At 40.2% G+C, this 14,541-nt stretch overlaps 2 protein-coding genes across 2 annotated transcripts in view; both read left to right on the top strand.

Moving 5' to 3' along the window:
* The first annotated feature begins 23 nt into the window (after positions 1–23).
* Positions 24–10,084, top strand: LOC118430110 (fibropellin-1-like). Its single transcript, XM_035840820.1, has 20 exons — positions 24–384; positions 915–1,139; positions 1,641–1,733; positions 2,008–2,123; positions 2,493–2,658; positions 3,228–3,359; positions 3,692–3,847; positions 4,174–4,314; positions 4,456–4,587; positions 4,890–5,003; positions 5,125–5,238; positions 5,534–5,647; positions 5,877–5,987; positions 6,404–6,520; positions 6,785–6,898; positions 7,202–7,312; positions 7,484–7,600; positions 7,832–8,212; positions 8,626–8,790; positions 9,466–10,084. Exons 1-20 carry the CDS (start codon positions 336–338, stop codon positions 9,585–9,587), a joined length of 2,790 nt encoding a protein of 929 aa, XP_035696713.1. The 5' UTR covers positions 24–335; the 3' UTR covers positions 9,588–10,084.
* Positions 10,085–10,296: 212 nt separating this feature from the next.
* LOC118430109 (Golgi integral membrane protein 4-like) overlaps positions 10,297–14,541 on the top strand; it is a 4,521-nt gene continuing 276 nt past the window's right edge. The window contains exons 1-3 of the mRNA XM_035840819.1: positions 10,297–10,852; positions 12,489–12,563; positions 14,507–14,537. Coding sequence (XP_035696712.1) covers positions 10,657–10,852; positions 12,489–12,563; positions 14,507–14,537 — 302 coding nt within the window. The 5' untranslated portion in view covers positions 10,297–10,656. The remainder of the gene's footprint in view (positions 10,853–12,488; positions 12,564–14,506; positions 14,538–14,541) is intronic.

Raw genomic sequence — 14,541 nt, 5'->3', positions numbered from 1 at the left:
TGTCATGTGCACGATGGAATGTTTTAGAAGTGCCACACTGTTTAAATGTCATTAAAATACAGACTGAGGTAAAAGTGTTGTTCAAGGTAACGTCACGTTTTTATTTGAACCGCTAGATGACGCTGATGAACAGTCACAAATTACTGACCCAAATCGCACCTCTCCAACCGTAAGTGGAACCTTCGATGAATAGAAAACGCACGGTTTTTGTCTGAAGGACGTAGAACATTAGATGTAGAGTGCCTCTCTCATCCTCTTAGCAAATGTAGCCATACTGTATCCGTGAAAGTTCAACTTCAACAGACGCCTGACGGACGCAGGCAACAAAATGAACGATGGTGCAGGCTCCGCTGTGGATATCCATATTTTTGCTATTTAGTATAGGTACGTATGTTTAGCGTCGTTTTCAAACGTTAGAATACTGTGTGTGTTTTTTTAAATTGAAGTTCCTTTTGTCTGGATGAGAGGTTCAATATGTATGTTCGCTGTTGAAATGTATAAATCTCCACCTGTTAAACTATTTCATCCATCTGTATCGTCATCTCTCTTTTTCCGACCTGGAAGTTTGAAGAACATGTCCTACTTTAGTCTTTGCGGTACCAAGGAGACAAAACAAATGTATGCCGAGTAAGATACCTTTGCAGTCACAGAAAGTAAGGAAGCCAGGTTCTCATATTTCTTATTGGGTATACATATCTGGAACTCAATAAAAAAGCTTTATTACAGAAATGCAAAACAGGTTAAGAGAATTGTATATGTCTTTTGTGATCTTCCAGTTATCAAATACGACCCTTCATTTGAGCGCAGCTTTCTGTGCTTTATGTTTCAATCCGGTTAGTTATCATCATCTTTCTACTATCAAAAATTGTGAAAGCCAACCTGGGTCAAGATATCTTTTATTTAATTTCGTTTAGGAATTACAGGAGCTGTTCCGGATGTTACGTTGGTCACTGAGTACCAGTTTGTACCTGATGCCTCCACCGGTCAAAACACATCTCTTAAATGTGTTGTCGGAGGAGACTTTAGTGAGGTGGAGTTCAACGCCGAGCGGAACTGGCGCCTCCCAGCGGCCCGCAGCAGTATAGCAGCCATCGATGATGCTTCATGGCCAGGGCGTATGGTGACGTTCTTTCCGCAAGGTCTGGCCTTTGTATCTTTATTATAGTGTCATTGGGAATTTCAGAGACTAAGAGATTTTGAAACAAAAAGATTTTGTAGTTAAGGTTAGAGACAATGAAGGTACCTCGGTGGGCAACATATAATCCCTCAAATGATTGTAAAAGCCTCCAATGAATGTAATAAACTTATCTCATACTACAACTCCTGTATTAGTTAGATAAGTTAAGCTATAGCAATGTAGTTATGTAGATGCCATACTTTGTACCTCGTACAATTGTTGTGCAATAAAGTTATATATAATCTCCAAGCAGATCCTATGGTGGCATAAGATAGTATCAAAGCTGGCCAAGAGTATAGCTAAAGGCAGCCAGGTGGACCCCGGTAGGCGGCGGACCTCCTCTGGCCGGCTATACTCATTGGCCAGCTTTGATACTACTAGTATCTTATGCCACGGGGAATCTGTTTGGGAGATTAGGTCAACATTTAATGACATATTCTGATAACCTGATGCTGACTTACAGGTGGCTCCGACAGGGTGGGCGTCTTCTCAAGTACAGTGACCTTCCCAGACGGTCAGAAAGTCAAGGTCACAACCGTTGGGATGTCAGCTGACGGTAAGTTGTCTCTTCAGCCAGGCTCGCACATAAGCAATCGATTTGGTAGTTGGATTTGAACCGGTTTTGTTTAACTTTACATATGCATAAACTTAATTTTGTATTTAGTTGCTCTCAGATGATCCATCGTTCAAAATCAGCTATTTTAGGGGTATCAATATAATCATATCCATACCATCTTTTATGATTGGGTGTGACTGTCTATTTTTTTACGACATTGCTAACGGTGTTCAAACTTTGATTTTGGTCTAATCAGTCTCTTTTCCGAACATAGCCGACATCTATCCGAAGTATTTCACTGTATCGGCGAACAAGGGAGATTCCGTGACACTGTATACACAAGCTGTGGAACAAACAGGACAGGTTAGGGATACTTTTTTCTGCTCTACTGTTGGTATTTTCCCACTCCATGTATCTGCATGGAAAATGGTTTGAAGTACATATTGCTAGATACTGAAATATGCTCAATCTAATCCTGTGTGACAAATGTAGTACTGAAATACGTGTTTTTATCGAATTGTTAAATGTCCTCAGCCTCATTTGTAGTTACACGCGCATGCACCTAGTATCCATTGCTTCATTGAGGTATTGTACACTTTGTCCCGTATCATTTGCAAGTGCTATATAATATATCTGTAATGAGACTAGCTATCAACCATTTTCTGGAGACCAGGCGTTCCAAATGATGTAGTTGACCATACAGTAGAATCTATACTTCCACCGTGTTAATAACATTACCTTATGTATCCTCTGTGGTAGAACGGTGTCCGGTGGCGAAGAAACGGCTTTCCGCTGTTCGGTCCGACAGAGTACACCCTGGAGCTGACGTCCCTGGACCCGCGTTTCCAGGCCGGGGTTTACGAGTGTTACTACCCTAGCGACTACAGCGAGAAACGCCACGCCATTTCTCTGCTCATCATTAGATGTGAGTTTAACAAATCGTGTTTATCACGCTAGTTCACCTTTATCCGCGGGTTAACCTATACCCGTTGTATTCATTACAAGGTATTTAAAGGGATACCAAGACGATAGATGGTGGTTTCAGAGTGCAATATACAGCTAGCTACATTTATGCAATTACCAAGAAGCGAGAGGAAGTCGAATGTCTTATAATAGATTAGACGCATATCTGCATACATAGATGTGTATGATTGTTTCCATTGTTACATATATGTGTTTCTTACCATGTGACCTGTACTTAGCCCAGTGGGGCAAAAATGTGCAATAAAGGTCTTTCAATATAACTTCGACTTGATACCCGTAATGCCTGTTTGAATACAACGAATATAGGTTACCCCGCAGATAGAGGTGAACTAGCGTTACCGCTTGTGTGTTTTATGTACATGTATTGTATACTGACATAAAGATTTGAAAAAAAATGGTTTGAGCACGTAGTTTGAAAAATATAAGAAAATTGGACAGCCAGAAAACGTTGCTATTTTGGCATTTCAACATCTGCTTGGAGACTGACCACTCATTGTTGTTACCGTCCAGCCTGTCCGGAGGGACTGTGGGGGCAGGAGTGTGACCTGTCGTGTCCAGTCTGTCTGAACGGCGGCCAGTGTCAGGTGGAGACTGGGGAGTGTGTGTGCGCCCCGGGGTTCAGGGGGCCCACCTGTCAGACACGTATGTACAACTAGGCTTTTTCTAATTTGTCACCTTTACATGCAATTATTTCATTATTCATTAGTTAGAGTATTTATCATTGAGAAAGTTACCCCCTTGGTGTTGTGTTGCGTTAGAAATTCACATAGAATGGTGCAGTTGTCATTTTACTTTATCTGTAGACTCGGACACCCCCAATGAATCGGCAATTTTTGAACAAAAGTAGTTTTCCCAAAGTATTTCACTTTTGTTTACTCGACATAAGTCAAATAAGTCAAGTAAAACTTACCTCATAAATGTCCCTTTTCATACTCTATTTGCTCTTGAGAACTTCTTGTGACTTTTACCAACAGCTTGTGGAGGTAACAGGTTTGGGCGGGACTGCAGCTTCCGCTGTGACGAGTCGGGGCGGGACGACCCAGCAGGCTGCTCGGGCCACCTGTTCTGTCTGCCCGAGCCGTACGGCTGCTCCTGCGGCCCCGGCTTCACTGGACTCCTCTGTCAGCGAGGTGAGAAAATAGAAAATGGTCAGAAGACTAGCGACTCTTGAGGAATTGGAAGGGCGATACCTTGGGGAGATGATTAAACTATTGATAGAGAACATGTTAAACTGTTAAATGTTCTTCAGAACAAGCTAATAACTTTATAGTAAAGTTCTTCTAACACAACCAGAATAGTACTCATTTCCAACGTTTCGGTGTCTATCAGACACCATCATAAGAGTAGAATGGCTGGATCTACTTATCACTGCTATTTATTTGAGTGTATACCAACCTGATGAAACTATCTACGGAAGCTAATGCCGTGTAAAACACTGTTGATCCTGTACATGTAGTCTGCAGTCCGGGCACATTCGGCTCTGGCTGTCAGTCCACCTGTCACTGCTCCAGTATTGGTCCAGAGGCGTGTGACCGTTACACAGGGGAATGTCGGGACGGGTGTGCTTCCGGCTGGACTGGTCCCAACTGTCAGGAAGGTGCGGCTTAACTTTTTTTTAGACATGTACAGTATGGGAAACGTTTTTTCAAGAATTCTCTACCAATTTTCTTTAGAAGTGTTCTAGTTGCTTTATTTGATGTTATAATTGAGAGCTATTCGTATTTCATTTCTGCACTAGAACTGACATCGTTTCGTGAAGTCTGTATCCCGAATCCGTGTCGGAATGGAGGTACATGTTCCCCGGACCCTACAACTAGCGCCTTCTCCTGCGTCTGCGAGCCAGGCTATACAGGACAACAATGTCAGCAAGGTACTACCCTGTCCTCTACACTCTAGGTCTTCTTTAAAACGTTGTATTGCTGAACAAAGATTTATCAACTGCTATATTTGATTTCTTACGAAGATGTACATATATCTTTCAAGGCATCGTAAAGTCATGGAAAATGTCAAACTGCAAGTCTCAATGAACACATTGATTCTCCGATTGTCGTACCCGTTTCATGACCTATCGCATATGGCTGGATGGTATACTAGTATCTCATTTTGACCTAATCATCTTTTTGCAAATAAGCCAAGAAATGACCGAGGCACCTCTGTTCACTTTGTTTTCAGAAATTGACGAATGTGAGTCGACTCCGTGTCAAAACGGCGGAGTGTGTTATGACGAGGTGGGGTCCTATGTGTGCGTGTGTCCGCAGGAGTATACAGGAGTCAACTGTGAGGAAGGTACGTTAGAAACCTTCGAACAATATCCGTACATGTTTGAAAGCTTTCTTCCTCAAAATTCAAGGACCATGTCATCCGAAAAATCTCAAATGCTTTGTCTCAGAAACACTCTCTTTTCCAGACAGGGACTTTTGTGAGTCCGATCCTTGCAAGAATGGTGGAACTTGTGTTACCGCTCCTCAGTCGTTCATGTGCTTCTGTCCGGAGGGATACATGGGTTTTACTTGTTCTATAGGTACGTATAGCAGACATTGTAAGTCAAACTTCGTGGTCGTCAACGTACAAATTGTAGAATCAACGAAAGCACAGCACATACAAACCAACGGTAAATTTTTGACTCACCTGTCAGAAGAAGTACCTGCCACTGGCCATGGTGCTGAAATTTTAGCCAATCACGTGAGCGAGAGTTTAGGTCTTAGCCAATCAACATCAATGTTGATTGTCCCATATATTCCAATATGCATTTTACTCAATTATCACTAGACGTCGCAGAATCGTGAACGATACATGACTTCTTATTCCCTATTTAGAAGTAGACGAGTGTGCCTCGGACCCGTGTCTGAATGACGGCAACTGTACTGACGGCGTGGCTTCCTACAGCTGTGCGTGTCTGCCGGGATTCAACGGGACTGATTGTGAGATAAGTAAGTGTTTCATCTATCAACCTCTCTGTAACGTTCGGCCATTTCTTCTTTCTCTGACTTTGTTACACAAACCATTACGATATTCACAGACCGCCGCTCAGACTTTTTTGCTATTGATCTGTTTTGATATTCAGTACCTTACAAAACTTTAGCTCGTAGGATCCATGATGTTTTTGTGCTGTTCAATTGTTAGTTAACAAAGTGACTGTTTCCTTTGCCGTGATTCCAGACATAAATGAGTGCCACAAAGACGCATGCGCAAACGGAGGGATTTGTGAGGACGGCATCAACGGCTTTACCTGCTTCTGTTTCCCAGGATTCACCGGGCCGACCTGTACAGGTGATAGTTGCCTTCCTCCTCTGTTTACAATTACATCTAGGTGCTTGCGTAACATAATCTATCAAGAGATGAATGAAAATCACAGAGAGGCAGGAAAAGGTACATTTGTGCCATGTGATTTCTCAGCTAATACTAGGATTGTTATGTCTTAGATATTGAAATAGACAACAAGCTTATGACTCACGGCTGCAAGAAAAAAATACACTGGTTGTGTTGATAGTCTTCATGTGTTATTCAAATGCATTCAATCTCCATAACAGGATAAAAACGGAGATTTCAGTCAAAACGTCCGGAAGGAAATCTCCGTTTTATGCTGTTTTAGAGATCGAATTGATTTGAATGTTGTTTATACCTGGATGTCTAACCTTCATACACGTGTCTTCATGAGTTATATATAATCTTTACACCGAAAATAGAAAACCCGGATGACTGCGCGTCCTCTCCCTGCCTGAACAACGGCACGTGTATAGATGGGATCCACATGTTCTTCTGTAACTGTACAGATGGGTATACAGGAGAGAGGTGTGAGGAAGGTATACTTGTGTCCTCTCTTTAATGTTATATATTAACACTTCTTTCTTAATTTCGACAATCGATTCATAATCTACGAATGAAATCTCATTTTTCATAGACGAGTTTGACCGAAAATTTATGGTGAGTTCATCATTTCTTTTGTGTTGGAACAAAGTTTTTAAACTTTACAACGATTCATAACCTAGTTTCATTTTTATTTTCTAATGATATACAATTAGCTATTTTGTGAATCAGTCTGAAAACTAATTTCTTGCAAACTTTAGAAGTAGACGAGTGTGCCTCGGACCCATGTCTGAATGACGGAAATTGTACTGACGGCGTGGCTTCCTACAGCTGTGCGTGTCTGCCGGGATTCAACGGGACGGACTGTGAGATAAGTGAGTTAAACTTATTGTCCACCATCATAATTTGTGCTGTACTCTGTATAATATTGAGCAAGCAATTTTACAGCCCTTCGCAGAAGTTAATAGCTACGCAATTAGTTAAACACTATAAGCTAAACTGGCGAGGATTTAATAAATTAGATATACCACTCGGTCGATTACTGTAAATGTATACCTTTCCTATAATCTGAAAGAATTTATACAGATTGATTGTTGAAGCTTCTGCTTGTACCACATAGGGCTTATTACTTAGAAAACTGAATGAATTTACAAATGATTTTTCTTTCGTGGTTTTAGACGTGGATGATTGCTACTTGGACGCATGCGCAAACGGAGGTACCTGCGAGGATGGGATCGACAATTTCACCTGTGTCTGTTCGCCGGGTTTTAGTGGGCAGACATGTCTCGGTACACCGCTTTTTTTTCTCTTGTTATCAATCAAATCAGTTATATCCACATTAAAATAAGCATAGTTTTATTTTAATGTGCCCATACGTAGACGGGAAACAAATTCTAAGTGATCATCTGTGGTAATTTTTGGTATCGTCCCTACTAGATTTGTCTCTTTTCTACTCACAGAAAACATCAATGAGTGCGAATCTTCTCCATGTCTAAACAATGGCGAGTGTTCAGACGGAGTTAACAAGTTCTTCTGTAACTGTGCAGACGGGTACGAAGGAGACAGGTGTGAGGAAGGTACGTATGCGTATACGTAGATTCAACTGATGGCAAGATGAGCTACTTGTTGTTGGATATTGTAAACGATAACATTTTAGGAACAATTCCAACATGTGCACGCAACCATTGTGTGCCATTTTCCTCAGAAAAACAAGGTTGCAATATGCAATGAAACGTTAAGATTTTCCACCCCACCCTCAGTTTTAAGATAACATATATATATAGACCTACCGAATCTCTATTTTCCAGAGACAGATGAGTGCCTGTCCCAACCCTGCCATAACGGCGGAACATGTCGTGACGCCGTGGCAAGTTTCACCTGCTTCTGTCCTCACGGCTTCGGCGGTGACCTCTGTCAGGTCACTGAACCCAACATCAGTGACCTTGACGTTCCAAGCATCGACCTTGAAGACAACGTTCCAATTCTCACCGCAACAAAGGAGCCGGAAAGCAGAAGTGAGATCAAAACGTTTCTCGCCGTCACAGTCCTTGGTTCTGATCAGAATGTTGTGGTCAAGAACGTCACGTTGAACAGGACCAGTACTTCTAGTGGTGACAACGATGCCACCATGTTCAACGGTACCGAGTCGTCTAGAGTCAACACAACGTTTGATATTACAGATCAAACAGGTACTACCAGATCAGTAGAACACTATACAATAGATTCCAATTATGGATGAAACTACATTACAACATCATGACAGCTGATTTCGAACTTTAAGAATGACGTCGATAAACCGTCAAGTCGATACTTATGACATGTGGACTTCTGCTGTTTTGCAAGAATTAGATATCAAGTTTACGTTTATCGATATATATTTATCATACGATTTGACATTGTGCTATACTCTAAATCATCCATCATACATACAATCACACTACCAGTATCAAATGTCTTTTTTTAGCGATTTTCTGACCTATTGAAGCCTACCCAATACTATGTATCTATACATCTTTGGTAGGTACAAAAAACTGATCAAGACTTGTGATTGCGTAAACAATACTATACATGTATAACGAGACCTGTATTTTCTATTCTTTAGCGCAATCTACCCCTGGGGAGTACCCTACCTATCCCTATAAGCAGATCATCGGTAACTTGTCATCTTGGAACGACAGCTATCTTCAAGACTGGGAGAAGCTTCTTCAGACGGAATGTAACGGAACCATCTTCAAGTTAGAGGCGGGACCCAACAGTTCGCTGATTTGTGAGTTGCATGTATATACTAGTACATGACCGATAGTAGAGATGTAGAGAGGTGCCTTCTCTGACAACTTGGATGGACCGGACTCGCTTATTCCGATTAATGCCAAAGCAACATTTCCATACCGGGACCCGTTCGGGCTGTTTGTGGAAACGAAAAATTGAAATGTAACAGTTTTATTTATTTATTTATTCATCTCAAAACATGTGGGTAGCCCCTTCAACTTGTTTGAAGTTGATTTCCAAGGGGGGCCCACTACATAAATAACAAAAACGAAACGTGTTACATTCAGTAAGACAACCAGAGGACAACAAACAATATATACAAATAAACCGAAGCGTCTTTACCAAGAACAGTTGTCGATGTCAACCAAAAACGTCAACGGTGGAGTATTACATATACGTTACAGAAAAATGCCTACAACTATTCTCTTGACGTCTTGTGTACCGTTCCTGAAAGCTGCCCGACCGGCCGGGCTTCGTTTTGGAAATGTGACGTAGGCCTAAGTCTAAGACAAAGGATACAATTCTTCTTACGCTAGGAATAACCGTCAGTAAAGTGTCCCAATGTCACACTTTTACGTTCTAGCAACGTGTGTCTGCTGTCTCCTTGAATTTTAGCGCTGTTTTTCAAGCTACAAAGTCTGGCCGTTTAACTGACGAGTACCATGTTCTCCAGGTTTGGAAGATGACCCTCCGGATGATTCCACGTCCACTCTCCCTCTCCAGGTGTTTGCCCTGGTGGTCAGCCTCGCTGTCGTGGCCAACTTTGTAGCCATGGCCTGGTGGCAACACTCGTGATGTGATAAATAGTTATAACTTTATGTACATAATCGTGTAATATTTCTAATTAATTTATAAGTTTAAAACAATGCTGTCTAAGTAGTACATTTTGCATCATAATCATCAAAGCACGGCGGCATGTGATTTTGCGCCACTTAAATAACGTTTTAAGCCACTTTCCAATTAAGTATATTTCACGTCTTGCAACTTTCATTACTTACAATTGAAATTTGCTACTAGTGCGTCCTGTCTATGTAAATGTTGTAGAGTTACTAGTCATCAGGACCCGGCAAAATAGATCACATATTGTTAATGTATATAATCTTGTGTACATACTGAGACGCTCGCCTGTATTCTGTCAACTCCTTATAATTGGTTTCGTTTATTCTAGACTGCTATTAACTGTTATATTGGCGAACACTGATTTGCAAATCAACGGTGATCATTAGTCATCTGTCAACTTCTGTAAAGTTTATCTGTGTTATATGAATGCCAAAATAAAGATACTTATTCATGTCATGCAAATAACATAGTTTTTGTTTTCCTTCACTGATTAAGATTATAAGAAGTAAAAAAAAATGCCTGATTATAAACTTAAACTTATAAACTCTTAAGACATCTACTGGGCCCCTTTCAGTGTTGTTTGATCTCCAACTGCACCGGTGGAGAACTTTCCCTAGTCCGAAGTTCACAAGTGAAAGTTCTCGGATTGCCCCGCCCACTTCCCCAGCTCCCGGCATGCAGCGCGCTGACACGTCGCCATGTTGACATGCAGGTAGAGCGAGACTTGTGGAAAGAAGTTTTCACTTCCCTTTAAATTCTCTCAACTAGCGCTGGACAAAGACTCGATCACTTCTCTATTGCTTCTTCAGTATCTGATACGTCTTTGCAAGCGATATTGTAAGTATCCCACCCGGTTTTAGCTCTGGATATATTTATTTTGGCATGTAAACAGACGCTGAGTTTTGACGGAAGGAAGGTTTTGCGGCTGCACCTGTGAACGCCCCCCTCCCCCCTACATCAGCTGACAGCTACCTGTACAAACCTGGTAGTTAGTCAACCTTTGCCTAACCACAGAGACGTTTGGATGAGAGAGGACGTCAGCATGATTTGCGCCCGTCGTGGCCAGGGGAAATGGCAGACACTGGTGTTCGTGTTGGTGCTAGTCGGGTTTGGGTACGGTGTTTACGAGTACAACCAGCTACAGATCAGACATCAACACGCCGAGCATAGGTCCCAGAAATACCAGTCACAACAGGAGTCACTCTCCGCACAGCTACAAGGTTGGTACACAGTTCAGATTATTTCCTGTTCTTCTTGCATGTTTCTATTTTTTCTGTAACATTATTTACACAGCTGGCCGGACATTTACATTTACCAAGGAGGTTATGATCATGTGGTCGTAAACAAACTACACTGCGACATTTTGTATGTACTTTACATTTCATTTCAACTTTCTGAATATTAATTTTGTTCTATTGGATTGTAGAATTTATAAGTCAGGCATATGCTATGCATCACTAGACAATAATATGCAAATAAGGGGAGTGTCATTGACAGTAATTGATGCTAATTGATCACCTTTTAGAAGTACTACTTTAGTACCACGAAACCTTTTCTACTAAGCCACATAATCAATATTGTTTGTTAGTCCAATTGCTCTTCAGTAGCCATTGTATTCAACACAAAAGTATTGTCCTCTTGGGAAGGGGTCAGGCAAACACTCCATTAGCTAGTTTGTAATGGTATAAACTGTTATTGATTTTTGTATTATTTGTTGAGTATGTACAAAAAAACATGTTCCAGAGAGTTGTCTTTGGTTTACCTTCTATGTTACAGGCCAGACTTAGAATGTTTGATTTCAAACCCTTGTCCTGCTGAGTGCTCACATTGTTACAAAGAAAAAGATTTTCTGACCAAAGGCCCTGACTCTAAGAAACATCATACTTCTTTCATTCATTGTCTGTTAATGATTGTTTATATACCAGACTATCATTAAACAAAATCTGAATCCAAATATTTATAATGTTGTCTAGTACTTGCAGACACTGTAATTACAATGGCAAACAAGGAAAGCCGACTTTATTTAAATTGACCGTGATCTTATTCCCCAGACCTACATTTGTACCCACATGCTAGATATCACAATCCATCTGAACCTACTTAAGCTATTCTAACTACACAGTGACATATGTGGAAGCACAAACAAACACACGCAGACATACCCCAAACAATATCATATTTGTGGAGGTAACACTTCAGATACCTGATACATATCATTCTTGTACAGCTGCTAAACATATATATATATACCATGTGCTGAAAGCCATTTTTAAGTAATTAAGATTAAGTAATTATAATTAGACGAGAATACTTATTTTTGTACTCAGGACTTTTGGGTCTTATTAATTACTCATTTTCAGAATGATAATTAAGAATTCCACCGGGTGCCATAATACCACCACATTTTGTATCACATGACTGCTCTTTGGAAAGCTGATACACTTCAATCAGCAACCCTTGATATGTGTGTGTGTAACAACGTCAGATGGTAAAATTCAATTATGTCACAAATGGCCTAGTATTTCGGGTGTAGAAATTGTCAATTAACAATGATCATAGCCTGCAGCAGACCTATGTAAACATTAGGCACTGTTGAGTTCTAGGTATAAACAGAACCAGAAGTACAGCTGTTGTAACTTAAACTTGTGACACTTGCATCTAAACAGACACAGACTCAGTTTCTGCCAAAGAATTGCTTTGTGGTACATGTACTTGAAGTTGAACTGAAAAAATGTGTTAGAGATTCAACTTTTGATATTTCAAATTTTCATTGTGAAATTTACCTAATATGATATTCTATGTTGTTATTTTGTCTGTAATTTGTACATGAAATAATTTGACCTTTTGCCTTCTCAGTTGTCTATGAACATCGGTCAAGACTGGAAAAATCTCTACAGAAGGAAAGGAACGAGCACAAGAAAACAAAAGAAGGTCAGATTTTGGACCTAGATACTACTTCATCAGGGGTATATAGCACAAGGCAACATTGTATGTTGCTTTCTCACATAGAAAACACAAGTTAATCTCCCATTTTTCCTGTACTTCACAGTGAGTATCATGGTTCAACAGGTTGGTAAACAATTCATGGGAGGCTGGAAGAATCAGTTAACATTGTTTACAATCACTGACAGTTAGCATATTTTGTAATGGTTGGACGTAGACATTAGAGACAACTCAGATCACTCATGATTGACAGTCAGCACATTATATAATACTGGTTGGACGTAGACATTAGAGACAACTCAGATCACTCATGACAGTCAGCACATTATGTAATACTGTTTGGACGTAGACATTAGAGACAACTCAGATCACTCATGACAGTCAGCACATTATGTAATACTGTTTGGACGTAGACATTAGAGACAACTCAGATCACTCATGACAGTCAGCACATTATGTAATACTGTTTGGACGTAGACATTAGAGACAACTCAGATCACTCATGACAGTCAGCACATTATGTAATACTGGTTAGGCGTAGACATTAGAGACAACTCACAGGGCTCGAAATCCTTTTTTCTGCATACCTACACTGGTACAGCTAACATTGAAAATTACCTGCGCCAGACAACTTTTACCTGCACCACTCTGAATTTAGGAAGTATAGATCATACTAAAATTGTTCAGGAATCATTGCTATTTTTTCTTTTATACTTTATAGGTGGTAAAAGTCAATGCAGCTAGTAACAATTTCCATATACACTTGCATTATAGGACATTTATGTATAAAACCCAGTGCATGGACCAGTGCAGGTTATATTAGGTGCAGGTAGACACCAGAAATACCTGCACAGCTCCAATTTTACCTGCACTAACCTGCATATGCATGCAGGTGGTATTTCGAGCCCTGACTTAGATCACTCATCAGACACTGGGCCTTGCTGTCTACTCTTCAGTATGCCAAGCTTTCATTTTTGGCCAATTCCCAAAAGAGTTCACATTTTATCTGGAAAGAAATGTCTAACGGAAGTGCAAGTATGCATTCTTCATAAACACATAACACATTTGTATAAGGGTTTGTATAAGTGGCTAAGAAATAACAGAAGAATTATTTCTCAACCCCCCAAAAAATTTAACTTTCAGTGTTTCATACAAATTTGAAATTTGAAATCTCAATGTTTTTTCTTGAAATAAAATTTGGTTTTGTACTTTTGTTGATATAGTTGAAAAAAGTGTAATGTTGACTGTAATATGATATTACTTGTATTTCAACTGGGTTGTTGTCAACTGGCTTTCCTGTATATAGTGAAACTAGCATTAGCTAATACCATGTATATGCAAGAACACCTGAGCCTTTAGTGATTGCGTTTGTCTCTATGGAGAAAAAGGCATTGAGTAAATAGCAGTGTTGGTTGTATACCTTTCATGACCCGGATTTGAAGGCAGGCCATGGCATAAAGCATACATGTTCACATATCACTCTAAGTCTAACCTTTTCCCTGCTGACTTAGGATAAGTGCTTGTGATCAGGTATAATTTCAAAGCTAAATGCTGTTTCACATGGTTACAAGTTCACACTTACTTTAGTATGATTTTCTCTGACTGGGTCATAAACATACATATAGACCGCCGTGCATGTGCAATGGGTATTGCAGATGATAAATGATTTGAACTACACATGTTAAGAGATTTTGATTTGTGTATATCTGGGATGTTGTGCCGTCTTCAACTCATAGTGTGAAATAAATAGTGTTGGGCAATTTTGGCAGATACTTCCATCTGCACTATAGTATCTTCCTTTTAGCTGTCAGTGATTACACATACTTATTCCAGTGTATTAAAGTTAAGCAGAAGGGGTTGTTTCTTACAAGGATAAAAGATTAAACCTGTCGCCATAGCTTGTCATAATCTTGTGATTCTCTCATTTTCAGAATATGAACAGAAGCAGATTAATCAGAACAGGTTC

Source organism: Branchiostoma floridae, chromosome 14 (genome assembly GCF_000003815.2).
Source record: "Branchiostoma floridae strain S238N-H82 chromosome 14, Bfl_VNyyK, whole genome shotgun sequence".
Classification (NCBI taxonomy): domain Eukaryota; kingdom Metazoa; phylum Chordata; class Leptocardii; order Amphioxiformes; family Branchiostomatidae; genus Branchiostoma; species Branchiostoma floridae.
Note: the sequence above shows the minus strand (reverse complement) of the source record. Positions and strands in the feature narration are given on the sequence as shown.